We start from the raw sequence: 19,055 nt of genomic DNA on the forward strand, positions 1-19,055 counted from the left end.
TTGAAACAGTGGGACAAACTCAGGGATTTGAGTTACTGGCTATTGCAGAAGTAGCAGAATATGGCCCAGCAACATCTGCTCAGAGATCCATTAAATTACATTTAACTTGTTTTATGAACTTACGAGACTTAGGATCAAGATTTGTTCAAGCTACGCCAAGCCTAGTTTAAGGGGTGATTAACTGAGGATAGTTTGTCTTGATTACTGTTGCAATGCTCTATAATAAAACATCAATCAACTTTTTTTTCCTAATCAAATGTGTTCTTTGGTGTCTTTAGTGCTTTGTATTGTAGTTTTTCTGGCTAGCTTACATGTAAACAGTTTCTGTTTCTCTTCCTCTGACTTTCTTCATTATCTAGTGTCTCCTCCTCCAATAGCTCTACTACAAGAAAGTGTTTCTCCCTCCAACTTGCAGATCTTCCACTGACTCGTTTTATTCTCCACGGGCTGAGGGGATTCTTGCACATCATTTGTTGAGAGTGAATCAAGGCACAAAGAGACAAACCAAGATTTTAGTCAGGGGATTGATGCTGTTACAAAATGCAGACTCTGTCTTACACTGGGCTCTCTCTCACCCCCCACTAGCCCCCTAGCACCCCAGGATGCAGGCAGTGGGGAAGTGTTTCTTGCCACCCAGAAGCCTGCACTGAAGGACAGACCAAGCTCTTTCTGTAAAGCACAGACAATAAACATTTGTAATGTCTTTCCAGACAGGTTCTCCTCCTGGGGTAAAAGGGGGATTTCAGGGGCTGGATGCAGGTTGCACTGAGGCTTTTTTTGGACAGAAATTCCCAATGAATGGAAAAAAAAGTGTTGAGAATCTTATACAAAGTTCTTATACCTTTCCTCCGAGGAAGCTGAGAACAGCCTCAGCTCTTTACTGCTGAGTAGTCAACACCAAAGAAAAGGAAAAGGCACGTCTGGCGGTTCTGACCATTTAATTTGGACTGATACCTGCAGACAGGAAGGTACGGGCAGGCTGAAAGAAGAGACGATGACAGCAACTCATCAATTTGCTTCTGGCATTTTTTACTTTAGAACCTTTAGAATCAGCTGGAAAACTTCACTCCCACTCAGAGGCCTTGGCAGCATCAAGAGACCAAGCTCTTTTGAGAAAAGTAACCATTAACATGCAGAACAACCAATTTTCTCACCCTTAAACCCACCAGGGCTGCACAGTAAAATATGGACATTCATTGTGTTGCACTAATATGGCTGGGGCTTACCTGGGCTTGGTCTGTACAAAAGGCAAAGATCCTGCTCTAAGAGTCTGAAATTTTCCCTTCAGACAGGACACTGGGAGTTTTTTTGAGTTATTTGAAAGACAAAGAACCTAAAAGTGAACCCTGAACTGCATAATAGTTGCCTGCTAGCACTGAGCACCCCCCGAGGCATGGCTGTCCCCAACAGGCTTCAGAGCAGGTCACAGGCTGGTCCTTCTCATCTAGCTTTCTCTTGAGGGAAGATTTTTCAAGACAAGACAGACATCATCAGGGAACTGGTAAGCAGAGCAGGCAGGAGGTGGAGTGTCATGGCCATGGTAGACAGAGAGGCTGAGGATGGCACTAGAGGAATAAGAGGGAGCATCAGTGCAAAGAAATCAACACTTGGACTTTTTAAAGCACAGTACTCAGAGGCCCCAACATAATACATACGCTAAAATTGAGGCCTGATAATGTTCATGTAGCCTTCTTGTGTTCCCCCAGTGAGTGAAACATTCAATTTATTTAATTCTGATTGTCGCTGCCTCTGGACCCACTCCCTGATGGGGGATTGGTTCTGCCAGTTGTGCAGATCATGAATATTTATTCCCAGCAAGTTCTGAACCTCAGGAATCGTCAGGCTCTAGGAGAAATCAAAGAGAGAGAATTACAGATATAAACACAGGGATGGAAATAATACCTCTGACCCAGGAACCAATGAGGTTTCTATTAGCAGAAATGTGAAGTACAAGGAAGACAAATTTCTGGTGAGTGATTTCAACTGGGACAATCTTCCCCTAGGTTCAGGGAATAAACACGATGGTTCCTCAAAAACTATTCCTGTTGTCCTCTGATGACAAGTCTCCTACACTCAAGAGGGAGCCCAAATCACTGGGATTTCTTCCAAAATTGATTATATTACTGCTAACACTCTTGTCAGAAGATTTGTCAGATAGCTGTGGACCGTAGTCTAATGGAAACCTCCTGTTCCCTGCTCTTGCCACTACTGCTATGAGAACCTGCTCTAAAGAAATTCCCCAGTAAGACTGGCTTAGCATCTATGTATGACTCCAAATTACATTTTTAAAGAAGTTTCAGGCCAGTTCTCCACTTTCTGCTGCTCTAGCATAATTCTGAATTTGATGGAGTGACTCCTGATTTACACCAATGGACAATATGACCAAAACCAACTACTTGGCATAATACGAATGCAAGGAATCAAATCATTTGAAGATTCACTCACCAACAAAGAGTCTCTTCTTAACTGTGCTAAAGTACTGACTTTCATGTTCACACTGTCCTTGCTTAGAGCTTTGAGATCCACTCCAGGAGCACCCCCTGGGACAAAAAATAGAAAGCATATCAAAGCCTGGAGGACAGCCCTCGAATGAGCAGTGTTGTGTAACTGTGTAAACTAGAGTTATAAAGATGCCTCCAAAGTTTATTAGGCTGGGGCTGCTCACAGAGTGAGTTCCAACTGCAAAATATATGGATGCTACTTCATTTTGCTGGGAGGTATTACTGTGCTGGCTGTTAAACCAGCCTGTGGCAATGATGTCAGATGCTAGATAGAGGGGTAAGAAGAGTTTGCTCAGGCTGTGGATAAATTCTTGGCTTAACAGGGGAAAATCTATGTTTTGTGACATGGAAAGGGGCTATGAGATAAACGTTAAGCATTAGCAGCTTGATTTCTTGTGGATCTTGCAGATCTTAGCCATCCCAGAAGTCATGAGTTTGATTTTCTCTGAGTAGTCTGACAATTGATTTGGGCAATCTACAAGCTGGAAAAGATTGAAACTTTTAACAAACTGGCTTTGAAAATTCCCAAATTTGATGGTATTTGATACCCATTCAGCTTCTGACTAAGACCTCTTTCTTTCCCCATAATACACTGTTCTTTTACATACCTAGATATGGTTCAATAAGCTCATAGTAAGCAGGTAAATAGTGCTGGTCTGAGAAAGCACGTTTTGCTTTAGCATATAAGATGTCTTTTGTAGTCTGTGAACAGGCTGAAAGATTCAGAGAAGCCAGCCTGCAGAAAACAGAAGATTTAGGGAGAGAAAAGTTTTTATTATCTTCAATGTGAACAAATCTTGAGCTATTCTGAGTAACTCTCTGGGATTCTGTACATAAGAGAGGTGACCCCTTCTTCCCACTAGATAGAAGAGATATGGAGAGAAGCTAAGAACAAAAAATAATGGCACAGTCTCTTGCTTAAAATGGTATATCTTCTAAGTTATGATGACTCTGATGGTGCATGACAAGTTTCTGCATTTGCAAAGATGTAGTTAACTAACTTCATTTAGCAGTCTTTCAAAGGAATTTAAATAAAATTTAATTAAATCTCTTTTCGCTCTAGATAAAAGCATGCAGGCAGACCCTATCTGTTGTCAGCTGAGCTGCGATAAAGAGAGTTTGATTGCAAATCTGAACCCTTCCTGGCAGGATAGAGAACAGCGGGCTTTTAAACCTGGACACAGGGCAGGTACTAAGCTGCTTCCTAGATTTCCTTTCACTGAGTGGAGGGAAAAGGAAAATGCACTTGCTGATGGGAAAGTGCTGTTGCAAGAAGCCAAGAGCATCACAATATTTGACTCACTTCAAGCTTTTGGGGTCTATCTTATTCAAGTCGGTCACATTTAGAAGGCACGTGTATCTTGTACCAATCGCATTCAGTGCAGTGGTGTTCAAGTCATTTCCAAGGTCAATGTATCTTCTAATTATTGCAGAAGCCTGGAAACACATTTAATTTTTTTTTTCAAAAGTTAACCCGAATCAGAATTTTAACCCTTAAAAGAAAAGCAAACACAATCATTTAAAAAAAAAAAAAGGAATAATTTCAAATATATTTGTTTGGACCTCAAGGATGAACCAATGATCTTGGAACCCACCAAGCCAGTCCTAGACCAGAAGCTCCCAAACCAGGAAGGAAAAACAATTAGGAAAGCAAACTGAAATCCCTACCTGAGCATCAGCAGGCTGGTATTTTAGCAAGTCAGCCAGTGTATCAGCTGAAGTTATCTTCCATTTGGAAATATCCTCAGAGGTGACGAAAGCAGTGAGGGGACCCAGTCTGGGGAGCAGACTTTCAGGATACCCATCAGGATATGCCTGTGGAAAGACTGTTGTTATTGCCATGAACACTCATTATCATCCCTGTGCTTAGGAATTTATGCTTTTTTCAAAACCGATGTGGAAAAGCCTGAAAGATCTGCAAGGAATAAGAAACTAAAGCCATTGAGATTCCACGAGCACATCTGTCCTTTTTCTGCTTGATAGCTCAGGCAAGCAGGCCCCAGGGCAAGCAACAAAACCCAAAGCACTGTGAACTGATTCAACAGGCACCTGAGTGGGCAGTTTGTCCTGCAGTGGTGAAGGCTAATGGAATACTGGGCTTCCCCAGCAGTGGCACAGCCAGCAGGTCCAGGGAAATTATTATTCTCCTCCATTTGGTTGACACTTGCAAGGCCCCATCTGGATACTACATCCAGAAAGACTTTGACAAAGTCTAGCAAATGCTAGCAAGTCTAGCAGAGGGCCATGCTGGTTGGGAGGGCAGAAGCACATAATGTACAAAGTAGGGCAATGGGACTGAGAAAGATGGTTTTTTTTTTAGTCTGGAGAAGACTAGGCAAAGATTTTATTACTGTCTTCAACTATTTAATGGGAAATTATAGGGAGTATGGAGCCACACTCTTCTCAGTGGTGCACAGTGAAAGGATAAGGATCAACAAACAGTGAAAATTCTGATACTAAGAAATATATATTTTCACAGTAAAGGTGGTCAAACACTGGAAGAGGAGCTCAGAGAGGTCATAGAGTCCCACTTAAACTCAACTGGACAAGTCCCTGAACAATCTCATCAGTAGATAATTTGACATTCTTCAGCCTGGCATTACCTCATCCAGACGCCTCTTCAGCACAGCTAATTGCTGGATACTGAAGGCATAGGTCAGTATCTGAGGGAGGTGATTATCCAGAGAGACGTTCCTCAGGCAAGTATGTAACTGCTCGGGTGAGTAGTAAATAGGCATCAACTCATTGTTAAGAACCATCTTCGTTATCTGCATCTCAGGTGGGCAACCTGTTGAAGCAATTACCAAATCTGCTCAGTGTTAAATCCTTTTACTTTAAATTTTGAATGCTCCCTTGCTGGAGATAGACAGTTATGCAATCATGGTACCACCCTCCTCCTGGTGACCCGCCACCAAGTGTTTCATAGTTCAACTCAGACATATTTAGAGACAAGCACTAGGGTCAACCCTCATGCCAGAGGGAATTCTGCCATTATGGATCAGAGAAAGCTTCTGTACCATCAGCACGCTTATGCCTAGTAGGCAGGAGTTCTTCAACAACGGTGGCCAGTTCTTCCCTTGACAGAGGTGAATCGTGTGCAAAGTTTTTCATCCAAAGAGTTAAAGTATTCTGCAAGGAAAAGGTTTCATCAGGGGGACGTTGCAATTTTGGGCATACCACCAGCACAACAAGTTGCTACTCACACAGACAAGTGTTAAAGTACTAAGGGCAGCCGACCTACTGCTATAAGCCTAGAGATCTTTCCTTGGTGAGCCAAAGGCAAATTTCTAAACACTTAAACTCTATCATATCCCATGTCCCATAAATGATTTTACCTTCTCATAAAGCATTGGCACCAGTTACTACTACATTTACTACTGCTTTCCACCTCTGGTACTCTTCCAACAGTTACAGGAAGAGGATTGACAATGATCTAGATTTGCAGTTCCACGCCACCACCTTGATCAACCCTCACTTCTCATAGATCATCCATCCCTTTTGGCACCACAATTTTCAAATGAAGGCACTACTGAAAACATACCGGCTGAACAACTCCCATCATATTTCTTCCACACTGCAGGACCTAAGAGTGCTTCCCAAACTCCCCACACCTCGATGAATAACCCACCTTGGGGATCTTCTGCAAGATGCTATGATCAAGCACAGGAATCAATCCGCTGAGCTCATTCAAGGTAAAAGCTGACCACGCTACAGGAGGCCTGCATACAAAAAGTACCAGGGATCAACTTGCACCACCATACAAAATCATACAAAAAACCAAAACCAAAACAAAACAAAAAAAAACACTTTAAAAGCTGCCAGGATTATGTCCTTAGAACATCTGAAGTTAAGAAAACACAAGATTTAAATCCTATCTCAATCACTTCCTGTTACACAAAACTTCATTTCATTGGAGCGGGAGTAATTGTTAATAACATGAATAAGAGCAGCTGGATGGGAAAATGGCATTTAAGACGTACATTATTATTTTCTTAAGCATGACACACAAAGAATATCTATTGCTTACTATCACCCAATTCAGTGCCCAAGATCTCGGGGCATTTGGCACAGGAAGGAAAAATATTTTGCCTCCCTGGGCAACGTCTCTGTTAGATACACCCAGGGATTTATCAAGCATCTGTCAGTTTGACAGGAAGAAACCGAATATTTTCTGAAAGGGAATGGCTGACAAACAGCTAAAGCTCATCTGTGTTCATCAGGACAGTCTCAGAGAAGTTCGGTTAATGGAAAACAGACCAAGAGGAAAAGCTTCTATAATTAGAGCAGGTGAGAAGTGACAATGTATTTTCCAGTGGAATTCCAGCCAAAACTTTCAGCTGAAGTTCAAATAAACAACAGTAAATGTCCAACGCAAAATTCAAAAGCAACGAATTATTTTTATCAAGCTGGTTGCCTGGAGGTCACTCAGGTCTTAATAGGACAATCGTTTTGTTTAAGAGAACTCTTTTGCTGAAGCCTAGAAGAAAAATTCATACCCAAATGTAGTGTTACCACTGCTGATGACACTCCTAATAGCCTCTTCTTGCTCAGGCAGGAAAGAGTCACACTGGCTTAAGCGCTTCAGCAAATTCCCACCAGAACTTCTAATGTATTCTCCACCCAGGTCACAGACCAGACGTCCCAGAATCTCTGCATCTTCCTCATTTACTTGTGTGCTAGAAATGTTCTGAAATAATACAAGACAGAGGCATGAAATAGAACTGGATGCCACTGGAGAAGAGTACTCTTGCTCCTGCTGATGGCTGACAACTCAAAGTTCTCCACAGCCTTGTGCAGAGCTGTCCCTGGCCACGTACCAAACATGCCAAAGCTTCCACGAGCAGCTGGTTCCGCTGAGACGACTCCCTTTGCAGAACATCAAGATTTGCTTTCCCAATATTAGCAAAGTATTGCCTACAGCTTCCTGTGGCTGCATAGTCTGAAGGACTAGAAAGACAAATACTCCATGAATTCGGTGAATGGTATCAACCAGTTGAACAGGTTCAAGACTGTTCATGTGTCCAATATAGCATCTTCCATATCTGCAGACTAAACTCTATGCAGCTACTGCTCCCAACACTCCCAGTCCACATTTTTAAAAATTCATTTTCACCTTAAGGAATCTATTGTGAGACTCAGCTTAAAATTGCTCAAGGTTTGGATACAGAACCGCAGTGGGCAGCTACTGGAACACAGAAATCCACTCTACTATCTGTTTTCTTTGATGTTGTAAGGGAAAAGCACAATCGCAGAGGCTGGAAAGTACAAAACCTGCATACTGGTTTCATATCCAAACAGACATATTTAAAAAGAGCTTCAGAGTGTTTACATTAATGTGAAGCATGGTTGAATCTGAAAGGACCTTAAAGCACTTTTGAAAGCTTTCTGCAATCTGATTTTTTTTTCCCCTTTAGGGAGGCCTGAACAAGTTTGAAATACATATCAAACACAAACTAGTCATTACCAGCTAGGTTATACAGTAATACCTCCTTTTCCCACTAAGCACTAAGGTAACAACATGAAAACCATAGCACAGTTACCTTAAAAACAGCAGGAGGTCTTTAGGATAGCTGTCTAAATCCTTGGGAATCCCATGCAGCGTCACCACCTTCACTAAACAACTCAGCTGAAACGACACCACAGTTGACATGAAAGAAAAAAAAACAGCATTAAAACATAAGAAAAAAAAATAGAACCAATATAAAGATTTTACTCTGCTCCAAATAATTTAAAAAGAAAAGACAGAAATCAGAGGTTATGGTTCCCAAGAAACCTGGTCAACTGGGTTTTGACTTCTCTCTTCGGGCGTAGTTCAAAAAGAGAAGACAGAAATCAGAGGTCATGGTTCCCAAGAAACCTGGTCAACTGGGTTTTGACTTCTCTCTTCGGGGAAATTCAGAACTGTGGGATGGAGACCCAAGACCAGTTACAGTTGTTCCAGCCCCTCCAGCTGAAAGTTTTTCATTCTTGCTGAACAATCCTCATTGCGACCTTCATGACACCACCAAACGTGGTATTTCAAAATACGGGAACTGACCTGACCTCCTCCCAGCTTGACGTTCTTCTTCTTCATGACTTTGGCCAGCTCCTGAAATCTTTCTGCTTTCATCTCATTAGCAGCTGCACATGTGAAGCCTTGGAGGACTGACTGGGAAAGCCTGAACATTGACAGAAAGCAAATCAAAGGGCAAGGATGTCAGGAGAAAATTCACTGCTGATCTCCCACATATATAATGACAAATACAGCAAGCACAAACCCCCCCCATTTCAAAGTTTAATGTTCTCCAAACTCCATGCCCTCAAAATTGCTAGTCTGGACCTACATAGAAGATCAAGAAGCCATCACTGGTCAAATAAACATAACCTAGAGACTCGTAATAGAAGTCGAAATGCAGGGACAAACTCTCCATCCCAAGTAATTATTGCTGTATCCTGAATTACAAGACCAGTCTCCTACCTGTGTTTTCAGCATATGCCACACATGGAAAGTGAAATTGAGTTGTGCAGATCCTCATCACTGAACATAGTTTGCACAGACTGGGACAGCTCAGGGAGAAGTCCTTAAAACTTTGATTGCTTTCAGTATGGAAAAGCTTCACTGTGAAATTGGCAGGACACTGATGAGTTGACTCCATTGGTTTTCCAGATATGTATCAAGGTTTTCATAATTTTTCATCTCAGATAGGAGAGTTGAAAAAAGACTTATTATCAGCCCCCCTAAATTTAATGCCTGGAATAGCTCTGTGGAAGACTGACATATTCTCCAATTAGAAACCCCTCCCACAGAGGCAGTCAGAAGTGGGGTTTCAGCTGCAGCCTCAGAAAGCAGCATCATTTTAGAAAGCCAGTGTGGTTTATGGGTACATTTTGCAGCTGACAGCCTGGTAAATCTTGATGCTACATGCCTTTGTGTTTGCATTTGCATTATATTTCCCATCTGTTGCTATGGATTGCATACAGTGGGTCTGCCATACGTACCAAAGGAAACGGGGAAATTGCAGTCAAAGCAAACACAAACATGGAAAATGGAAGGAGAGAAGAAAAACACTACCTGCTGAAGTCAGGCTCTGTCTTTATCGCATCACTGAAAAACATGGCAGCCTGTGAAGCAAAGCCAGAGTGTCAATGGTTTACTGTGCTCTTCTGCAACATTCACCTGTATTTTCAGGCAGATCTGCAGAGCAGACACACAGCTCTGTAGAGGCCAAGGCTGACACTGAGGGGTAAGGAGGACACAAGCCGTCAGCATATTACCTGTTCTCGGGTCCACGTTTTATTGTTGAGATCCTGAATATTGGGTTTCTCTCCCCCAAAAACAAGCAAAGATTTTGGAATGTAACTGGCCAGAGGATCAGGGACATATTTAACCAGGTCAGCAGGGTGGCCTACACTGGAGTAAATCTTAAAACAAAACAAAACCAAACAAAACGTTTCATTCAAACACTGTGGCTAAAATAAACAATTGCTGGAGAAGAAATGATGAACTGGAAAGAAGCCAGGCAAATTCCCTTGCTGATCATCTGGGCATTTCTTGGAGACCTAACACTATGAAATATTTCCTGTTTGACACATTCATCAGACGAACAGAACTGTTTGGAGCTAGTACCTGGGGTCCTGATGAATGGGAACGATTCTGTCTCTTATCAGCTTCCCACCTCCTGGCTTTATGCCCTAAAAAGGTTTAACAGGCCAGAAAGAAGGGACGTGTCTTTCCTCTCTGCCAATGCAAACAATGTCTCAACTTTCCGAAGGCACGTTGCAGAACAATCCGGTGGTGAATGAGATGTTATTTCCCTAATGCTTCACACGGAGCCCTGGCTGTCCCATTGACCCAGGACACACTATAGGCAGGGCCTCTGGTGCCAAACACAATCCAGAGTTGGGAAGATGAATAACAGCAAACTTGAATGCTACACATGCACTTGAAGGCTAAAGACATTGCGAGAAAAAAAGGCAAAAAGGTGTCTAAATCCTACACAATCACAAGGGGGGATGAAATACTGCATTGCTGAAGGACCAGTCTACCCTATAAAGACTTTCTAAGCCACCTTCCCTTCTCACATGTTCTCACCCCAAATCACGGAAGTATCCTTTCTCTGAAAGTCTCTTTTCAAGTCAATGGGGAGTAGCTTCCAGGAATACCCCATAAAACAACTGTCTCTTCTGCCCTTGTCCCCAGGAGGCTCATCAGGACACAGTGGCTGGCTGCCAAGGACATGTACACAGGCAAGGTGATAGACACTTGTGATGCTTGTCCTGCTGCACACTCTGGCAATGGCAGACACCCCCGAGGGAATGCTGTCTGGGTGTGCAGGAGTGTGTCAATGCCATGCCCCAGGTCACCAGTGTTCTTAGCTGTGAGTCACTGGGACTTTGCTAATTTATGACGCCTGAAGAGAAAACCAACATCACCTTTTCTGCGAATATCCTTTTCAGAGAAGACGGCAGGGTCACCATGTGCTGAACAAACTCAGGCGACTCAATGGCTTCCAAGATCACCTCTGGAGGCAGACTTCGAAGAGTGCTGCTATTGAGGCCAGCCACCAAGCTCCCCAGCTTTGTCAGGCTCTGTCCATTCGTGATCTGAAAGGTAACACATGCAGGAATGAGAATGTGAAGGGTAAAACATCATTTGCTGACAGCTCGTTATACCCAGCCAGCTATACCAGTGTGAGGTGCATTTGTGGACTTTATCCTTTCTACCTGATAGCCAGAGCTCAGCAGTTTGTTGATAATAGCGCTGGACTGCTCAGCACTCCAGCCACGAACTTCACCCAGGGCAGGAATAGATGCTTCAAGGTCTTTATCACTGATGCTGTTTTCAATGTCGGATACGGAGAGCCCAACTGCAGCCTGGCCCAATGAACGCACGGTCGAAGGGTCGAAATGCTCAAATTTTCTCACCAAAGAAGATGCAACCTGAAAATGTCCCACACAGACAGGAAAGGTGGTCAGAGCAGCAATGAAGTGAGCCTATGGGATCCTATGGCCTTTGGATGTCTTAAATCACTGGACTTCGTGCCTCAAAGTTGTGTGATGAAGCCTGTTGATGGACTCCCCTCTCCCCGTCCCCCCAGCCTAAGATTTTGCACAACATGAAACACCAGCCAGATGTCACAATAAAAAAAAGCAAGATTGCCTACAGGAGTGTACACAGGAGGAGGCATGAGAGTTGATCCTCAAGTTTAACAAATTTTGTCTAGGTGAATAAAAAACTGAGTCACGGGGCTGGACAGGAGATTACCTGCGGTTCCTCCGTTGTCATGGAGGAGGGAGATCTCCCTCTCCTTACTCCTCTGTGTGTCAGGTTCAATGGGCAGTTCTTACTGATCCTCTGGGCCAAGCTCAAAGCGTCATCTCTGCTCAGGTTGCTCACGGCCGAGGGGCTCAGGTAGCAAACAAATCTGTCTGGGAGACTGCAGGTGGGAGATAAGGAGGAGAGGTTGCCAGTATGATAGACAGGGACTCTGTCAGATCTTGCCTTTTTACTGAAGGATTCTCTTTTCCAGTGCACGTTTCCCCTGGATTCACTTTAGCTCTGACAATGCTGATGCTCCTGTTCACAGAGAGCACTGCTGTGTCAGGCAAAACTGCACAAACATGACAGCCATTTCCCAAGATTTGGAACTTTCAGTCTGGCCCACCCCAAGATCAAGTGCAATACAATTATTTGAGGAACAGAAAAATACTTTAAAGGTTTCATGGAAGCAGCCAGCAGAATCCCTGCTCAGCAATCTTCTGCTAAGTCACAGCACCACGTTAAACCATAAGTCAGGCAGGAAATCAGGTCAGGTCAGGTCCTGTACCTTGATAAGGGAAAACCAGGTCCAGAGGTGAGCAGCGAGGTATAGTACATGGCTGTCTCCCGGAGCAAGGTGAGGTTGCTGATCATCTGTATATTGACTGGATCCCTGGCAAATTTTTGAAGCTGAGGGTTTTGTCACGAGGAAAAAAAAATTTAAAAAAATTTAGATGGATACTTTAATAATAGCAGTCACTTGGGACAGTTTGAACACAGCTCACTTAAAGCAATCAGGTTTTTTTCACCTGGCTTTAAAGTTGTGAGGAAATTTATTTTTTGTTTTCAAGTAATACACTGGGACCTTGTTTTATATATCTTTGCACTCCAAAGGCACAGCAAGCCTCTCGCTCTATGACTGCTGTAAGGCACAAAGGTAGGAGAGCTGCTAACGGATGTGGCCCTGACCCTACAGCATCATTCACACATACAGTCATTCACCAAACCAGGCCCAGACAAAGGTCCAGTCTTGAGATAAAGTCTGGGTTTGCTCCCCTTATTGACTCCAGTTTGCCTTTTGCAGAATTACCTATGGGAAATCAACTTCTGTGCAAGCGCCTCTTATCACAAGAAATCACGATGGGGTGGGGGAAAAATGAGAACTGAAGTGCCTGTTCACCATAAATAAACAAGAGAAATGTTCCTGCTAGCAGCATCTCCCTGAGTTTTGGTCAGAGGAGGACAACGACCTCTCAGGCACAGAATATTATGCACACTGTGCGTACTTCATCACCACAATGAGCCTACACTTACTGTTGGTTCATCACCAAAAAGCTGCAGGTCTCCAACAGTAGCATGCTCCATGAAGGATCCGAGATAATTTTCAAACCAGGCAGTGGAACTCAGATCTGGATCGGTTGCATTGTAGCATTTCTGGTTTGATCCTGCAAAACAGGCAGACACCATCAAACTACGGACTTGCAAAGTATCAGATAATCAGCGGAGACTGGAGATTTCTGAATGCAGAACAGGCTTCAGCCTACCAGAGAGCAGAGAGCTCTCCAAGTGCCTCTGACCACACATTTATGCTCAAATCTGTGTTTGTGCATTCCCTACACATGGGACTTGACAGATGCTTCATTCTTGCACAGCCCTCCAAATATTTCATCACCAGTCTCTTTCTTCCTCCCTTCAAATCTGCCAAAAACTTTTTGCAGGACATTAAATTTCTGCATGTAAGCCACTGCCTGCAGACAGGGGAGGCTCTTACCCTTTCTGAGCTACTTCTGGGCTGAATTCTTTAGCTCTCGGAAGCAAACCCTGCACTGTTCTTTCACAACAAAAGCAGTCAGTGCCATTTGCACAGGATGTAAGTCAGTATAGGACTGACTGTGCTGATTTATAAAACCCTGGGTTAATAAAGCCTTCAGGCAGAGAAATGACTCCTGATACTTCTTATCACTGTCATATTCCCAGCCTATTTCCATTGAAGAGACAATATAAATTCACCAAAAAATCTGTGAAGCCTCATCCCTGTGACAGATTGCAGCTAATGTTGTAGCATGTGACAGTGGCTTAAAGCATTCTGTTGTTTCTTAAAGAAAATTGAGTCATTTACCGTCCTGGATGAGAAAATATTTGATCCCAGTGTAAAGATTCTTCTGTTCTTCCACTGGAAGGTCAGAATATATGCCATTCAGGGCAGTGACTCTAAAGATGGATAAGAAAGGCAGACATCTCAAACACAGATGAAGTCAAACCTGGCAGGGTTGGATTCTCACAGAAGCGGCTGTTACTATCAATCATACCCCTTTTCAAAGCCACCATCATGACCTCCCTTCACAATAGCCCCCATGATCATCCAGGGGGATGAGGAGCAGATACAGGGTCAGTAGGAGTGTTACGAAGCCTTGGAGAGAGCTTCTCAGAGGCCCTACCCAGGCCTCCACCAGTTCACAGCGCTTACAGGATTTAGCCCCTTGTTTTAGAATGAGGGCCACTTTCCTATCTCAGCAACATGGGACTGAACAATCCTTGTGTTCAGCACTTACATCTTCTGAAACGCCTCACAGAACACATTTTTGGCATGGAGGCAAGCAAAGACCTCAGGCTCGACCAGGAACGGCTGAAGCCCTTCATGGACCCACTGAGACAAAACAGGTGGGCTGTCAATATCAGGTACTTGCAACATCTTCTCCCACAGGCCATTCATGAAGATCATGTTCCACTCAAGAGGCACGTGAGAAAACTGAAAGCAAGAGATTAGAAGAAACACATGAATTCAAGTGAATACAGACTTCTGAACAATAACATAAATCCACGTGAATCTGAACATTCTGAACAGAATCACCCCTAGCAATAATCCCTTTTCTGGATAGCAACTCTCAGGATAGTAATATTATAGAATCATAGAATTGTCTAGGTTGGAAGGAACCTTTAAGATCATCTAGTCCAACCATCAACCTAACTCTGATTAAAAAAAACAACAAAAGACCATACAAAAGAACCCCCCACATTACTAAACTATGTCTCTAGGCACTATGTCAACCTGTCTTTTGAAAACCTCCAGGGATGGTGCCTCAACCACTTCCCTGGGCAGCCCGTTCCAATGCTTAATAACCCCTTCAATGTAAAAATTTTTCCTAATATCCAATCTGAACCTCCCCTGGCACAATATTTGTGCAATTCAAGCACAGTCAGTCTGTAATTCATGTAGGAAGCACAGGTCTGTGCTGCCACTGCAGTCAGCAACAGCAAACCCACAGGCACTCATGGTTGTTATTCCTATCTCCCCAGCTATTTTTAACAGCACAGAACCCTACCATGTTGGTGGAGATTCACTGATTGAAATACTGCCTTTTTAAAAATAATGTTAAGGTAAAAAAATAAGGTAATTTCACTGAATTTCACTGAATTTTTAGAGTTGGAAGGGACCATAGAGATCATCTAGTCCAACTCCCCTGCTAAAGCAGGACCACCACCCAAACAAATAATGTTAATGTTAAATAACACTTTCCACTGGCATTCATGTTACAGGTGAACAACTAGTTGGATATGTGATACCCACCCTCTGGCTGAACGCAGTCAGAGCAGCTACAAGCTTCTTGGCATCATATTTGGAAAAGAATAGAATGGAGTATTGAGGATCCATCACACTGGCAGGTTTAGCGGTAAGGCAAGAATACAGGGATATGAGGAAATCATCCTGAAGGTCCTGGAGCCAAGCACTCTGCAAAAGAAAAAGGGGAAATCCATATAGAGGTAATAAAAGGTGGGTCATATTTGGAGCTGCTGCAGTGTGCTGCCATCTTCAGGTCTGCTTCACGAGCTCACCTACACCTGAGCATTCAGCCCTATAAGGTGATGAAACCTGTTGACAGGAGAGTCAGAAGAAAGTCCAGCTTACACTGAATTAAAGCAAGTCTAATCATGCCCAGTTCCATATGCTGGATCCTTCTGTTACCTAATCTGTGCTCCCCCCCAAGAAAAGACTAGCTTTAAAAAAACCTCAATCAAATGATTTCCCACCAAAAAAAAAAATAAAATGGCCATTTGATCAAAGTGAAAACTTCCATGAGAAATTTAATCACTCCAGAAACATTTTTCAATGAAAAAAAACCCAAACAAACAAAAAAAAAAAATCAACCAACAAGTATTTGAAGAAATTACATCTTTTGGGTAGAAACACAGGAAAATACAAATATTTGTCAATTCAATTGCAATTAGTGGCAGCACAGCAACTTAGCGATAATGCCACAAGCAGGAAGGGAAGTAAACCTGAAATATTCCAGATGACATTTTCCACACTGCAACCACTTTTTATTGTGCTCATGGATGTTTTACCCTGACAGACATGGGTTACTGTCATGCAGAGATTTGTTTCAACACTACGATGCCAGTTTCTAGGAGTCGATTTGTTCTGGAAATCTCCTTTGTTTGGTTTGGAAAAGATAACATCCCCACTTCCACAGACAGCCCCAAAAAGGCCTCCATGGTGGTGCTGCCTGGGAAGGTGACACTGCCACATCTCAGTGCTCTGCATGGTCCCCACGTCCATGTGTGTGTGACCCCTCAGCTTCTCTCAGTCTTGTGAGGGAAACCTTGACAACCCAGACCCAAAGTCTGCACAACACTCCAGCCACTCCCTTCACAGCCAACAGCAGGACAGCTTTTATGACAGAAATGGCACAATTGTCAAGGGAAACAAAACACCAGCCCATGAAAAGGAGGAGACGGATGTTACCTGTGCACAGGCGTATTGACCAAAAGTGAGGCTGCAGGGGGAGACTTGGCCACGGGCTACCTCAAGAACCATCTCCTGGCTGACACTGGTGGGGAGAAAAAGCAAAGACATCACCTCCATGCCAGCTGCCCCTCTGCTGGGAAGTAGGGACAGTCCATCTGCAGACACAGACGTGGAGCAGAGCTGCCCGAAGTGAAAGGCGTGTGAACACCCCTGACCACAAGCTTTTATTAATTGGAGTTTTGTTCATCTGCAGCAGGGACAGCTATTAGTGAAGGGTCCAGCCCACCCATTAAGGAACAGGAGCGATGCCAGGCAGCCCTAACGATGAGGCACAGCCCACAGAATAAATATAGAAGAACAAGCAAACAGCTATATAGATGAGAATTATTTGCTGGCACCATTTGGGAGCAGGGAGAGGGTACTTGTAAACTGTTGACCCTTAGGTAGAAATCAAGCTCAATGAAGGCTTGAAGAGGACCTGTTTGAGTCTTAAGCCCCCATCACCAGCCAAGTTGAGCTCAGCACCAATGCTAAGGTTCTTTGAGCAGTAAATCCCCCTATGTCAGGCTGGTTGACACACCAGGGACTTGCCCTGCTTTTCTTTGTCCTGCACAGACACAGAGCCCCAGGAAGGCATTTTCCCTTCACTGTTTCAATCAGTGCAATTAGAGCCCTCCCTGCCCACAGGCAATCCTGGGACTTTGTGGGGAGAAAGATGCTACACCTGGTTTCAGAGGCTTCCTGCTACCCCAAGTGACATCCCCAACAATCCAGTATCACTCCCAAGGAAAATGCTGCCAAGAGAATTTGCTGACAGTTCACATACCTTTCCACTGAAGCACACACCGCAGATTCTGATTCCCAAAAAAAGAAAGACAGACAAAGGTAAGGGAACTGTGACAGGAACACATATACAGAACCATGACTGAATCTTTCTTACGGACATTACTTGGTAAGAAACTCACCATTGACAGGGGAGCTGGAGCACTGCACCAGGAGAAAGAAAGACAGGAGATGATCTTATCACACAGTTACAATGGTAGCACAATGTTATTTGTGATCATTGCATACGGACAAGCACACTCATTGCAACCATCTGTATTTGGATCTGGCCTGAAAACACGCAAGTGCCCTGGTGCAGAGCTCTCATCTTGCCATGCTCCGTAGCTGCTGTCTGCAATATTCGTATCAGTACTGGCTCTGAACTTCAAATAGCTGGAAAGTTCAAGGCTATGTGAGTCCTCCCATCACTCAGGCATAAGAGCCAATGGGGTGGACTGTTCTCCTGATGATTTGAGTGTGAATTGTGTCACCTTCATTGAACTGCCTGGTGATGTGCTTGCACTGAAGCCCTGCAGAGACCTGGAGAAGCCATCCCCACTCCACTCACTGCTTGGGAAGGGGAAGGACATTTCCCATCCATTTCCATGCTCAACCCACCGGATCTGGCTTGTAGCAATCAATTCCCATCAAGGTGCTGCTATCAGGAAGGTGCCCACACTGACCACCGACCCTACCTTGCTTTGCAAGACATGGATGACACATATTCTAAACACGCAAGTTTGCCTTACCAGATGTGTCCCAGCAGAGGTTGCAGCAGCTGCCTGCCAACCTGGAAGACAATGTTCCATGATTTTAATGACAAATCCAGGACAAAGCTTCTTCCCGCAGTCCAGCCTCTGTCTGGCTTAACACATCCTGAACATCACTCATCTCACTATATTATTTTATTCCTCATTCTTGGCACAGTGTTTCACAAAATCATTTCTGTCAGACCTTCCTGCTGTTTTCTCTTTGACTTTGCATCAGCTGACTGGGTGAGCTGACGTGAGGTCTCCTCTATCCACAGTGGGTAAGACTGGCAGCGGACAGAAACGTGGTGTTAGATGACATGAGAGATTGCATGCACCTCTGTCCCCAGAGAGAAAAAGGCAGGGAAAGGGGCAGAAACAACACTCTGGGAATGGACCTTGCTTTTACAAGTAACCTATGTATTTCTGCTGGACAGAGACATCCCCCCTTGTACAGGATGTTAATAGAAAAGTGGAAAGAAAAAAATAATACCACATTCTCATCAGGGTGTCCATAATACATTGATCAGTTTTGAATAGCAACAATTGCTTAATTAAAGTAAAAAAAAAAAAAGTTATCTGTTTATTTGTTTTCCTTCCTTTAGTACTGATAACTAAGCCTACTGTTGATGGTCCCTTTATGTAGCTGTTCCCCAGCTGGTGGTTCATTAGATTGTTTGTAATGTTACAAGTTCGTGTTCTGTTTTCATCAATATTCCCTGCAAACACTGTCTCAGGTGTTACAAGGAAGGAAGAATAAAGTGCTGACACTTTTTGAAAGAAACAAAGATCCAACTCCGGAATCCCTTACTATCAAAAAACAGATGGAGGGAAAATAGGGAATATAGAGATAATCAGATTCAGCTAAGGTTATTTCTTAAGTGCTTTCCCAGAGAAACCCAGATACTCCAACAAAAGGAGCAGTGAGCAGACAGCTCTGCAATGACAGGAAGAGAATTCATTCCAGTTTGGTCTCTCCACCCTGTTTATTACAAAAA

At 43.6% G+C, this 19,055-nt stretch overlaps 1 protein-coding gene across 1 annotated transcript in view; it reads right to left on the bottom strand.

The window, feature by feature from the left end:
* Window positions 1-929: 929 nt before the first annotated feature.
* Window positions 930-19,055, bottom strand: part of LOC106884720 (mesothelin-like) — a 30,917-nt gene continuing 12,791 nt past the window's right edge. Inside the window, exons 4-30 of the mRNA XM_014936251.1 lie at window positions 18,058-18,098; window positions 17,452-17,473; window positions 17,313-17,340; window positions 16,484-16,568; window positions 15,308-15,469; window positions 14,292-14,488; window positions 13,859-13,950; window positions 13,054-13,184; window positions 12,308-12,429; window positions 11,746-11,917; window positions 11,205-11,420; window positions 10,914-11,084; window positions 9,756-9,902; window positions 9,553-9,602; window positions 8,539-8,659; window positions 8,042-8,127; window positions 7,319-7,448; window positions 6,998-7,188; window positions 6,130-6,220; window positions 5,519-5,630; window positions 5,105-5,289; window positions 4,170-4,316; window positions 3,805-3,938; window positions 3,110-3,237; window positions 2,446-2,540; window positions 1,656-1,845; window positions 930-1,565 (exon numbers count right to left, since the gene is read on the bottom strand). Coding sequence (XP_014791737.1) covers window positions 1,657-1,845; window positions 2,446-2,540; window positions 3,110-3,237; window positions 3,805-3,938; window positions 4,170-4,316; window positions 5,105-5,289; window positions 5,519-5,630; window positions 6,130-6,220; window positions 6,998-7,188; window positions 7,319-7,448; window positions 8,042-8,127; window positions 8,539-8,659; window positions 9,553-9,602; window positions 9,756-9,902; window positions 10,914-11,084; window positions 11,205-11,420; window positions 11,746-11,917; window positions 12,308-12,429; window positions 13,054-13,184; window positions 13,859-13,950; window positions 14,292-14,488; window positions 15,308-15,469; window positions 16,484-16,568; window positions 17,313-17,340; window positions 17,452-17,473; window positions 18,058-18,098 — 3,245 coding nt within the window. The 3' untranslated portion in view covers window positions 930-1,565; window position 1,656. The remainder of the gene's footprint in view (window positions 1,566-1,655; window positions 1,846-2,445; window positions 2,541-3,109; window positions 3,238-3,804; window positions 3,939-4,169; window positions 4,317-5,104; window positions 5,290-5,518; window positions 5,631-6,129; window positions 6,221-6,997; window positions 7,189-7,318; window positions 7,449-8,041; window positions 8,128-8,538; window positions 8,660-9,552; window positions 9,603-9,755; window positions 9,903-10,913; window positions 11,085-11,204; window positions 11,421-11,745; window positions 11,918-12,307; window positions 12,430-13,053; window positions 13,185-13,858; window positions 13,951-14,291; window positions 14,489-15,307; window positions 15,470-16,483; window positions 16,569-17,312; window positions 17,341-17,451; window positions 17,474-18,057; window positions 18,099-19,055) is intronic.

The sequence above is a fragment of the Calidris pugnax genome, unplaced genomic scaffold, assembly GCF_001431845.1.
Source record: "Calidris pugnax isolate Ruff unplaced genomic scaffold, ASM143184v1 scaffold17, whole genome shotgun sequence".
Lineage (NCBI taxonomy): Eukaryota > Metazoa > Chordata > Aves > Charadriiformes > Scolopacidae > Calidris > Calidris pugnax.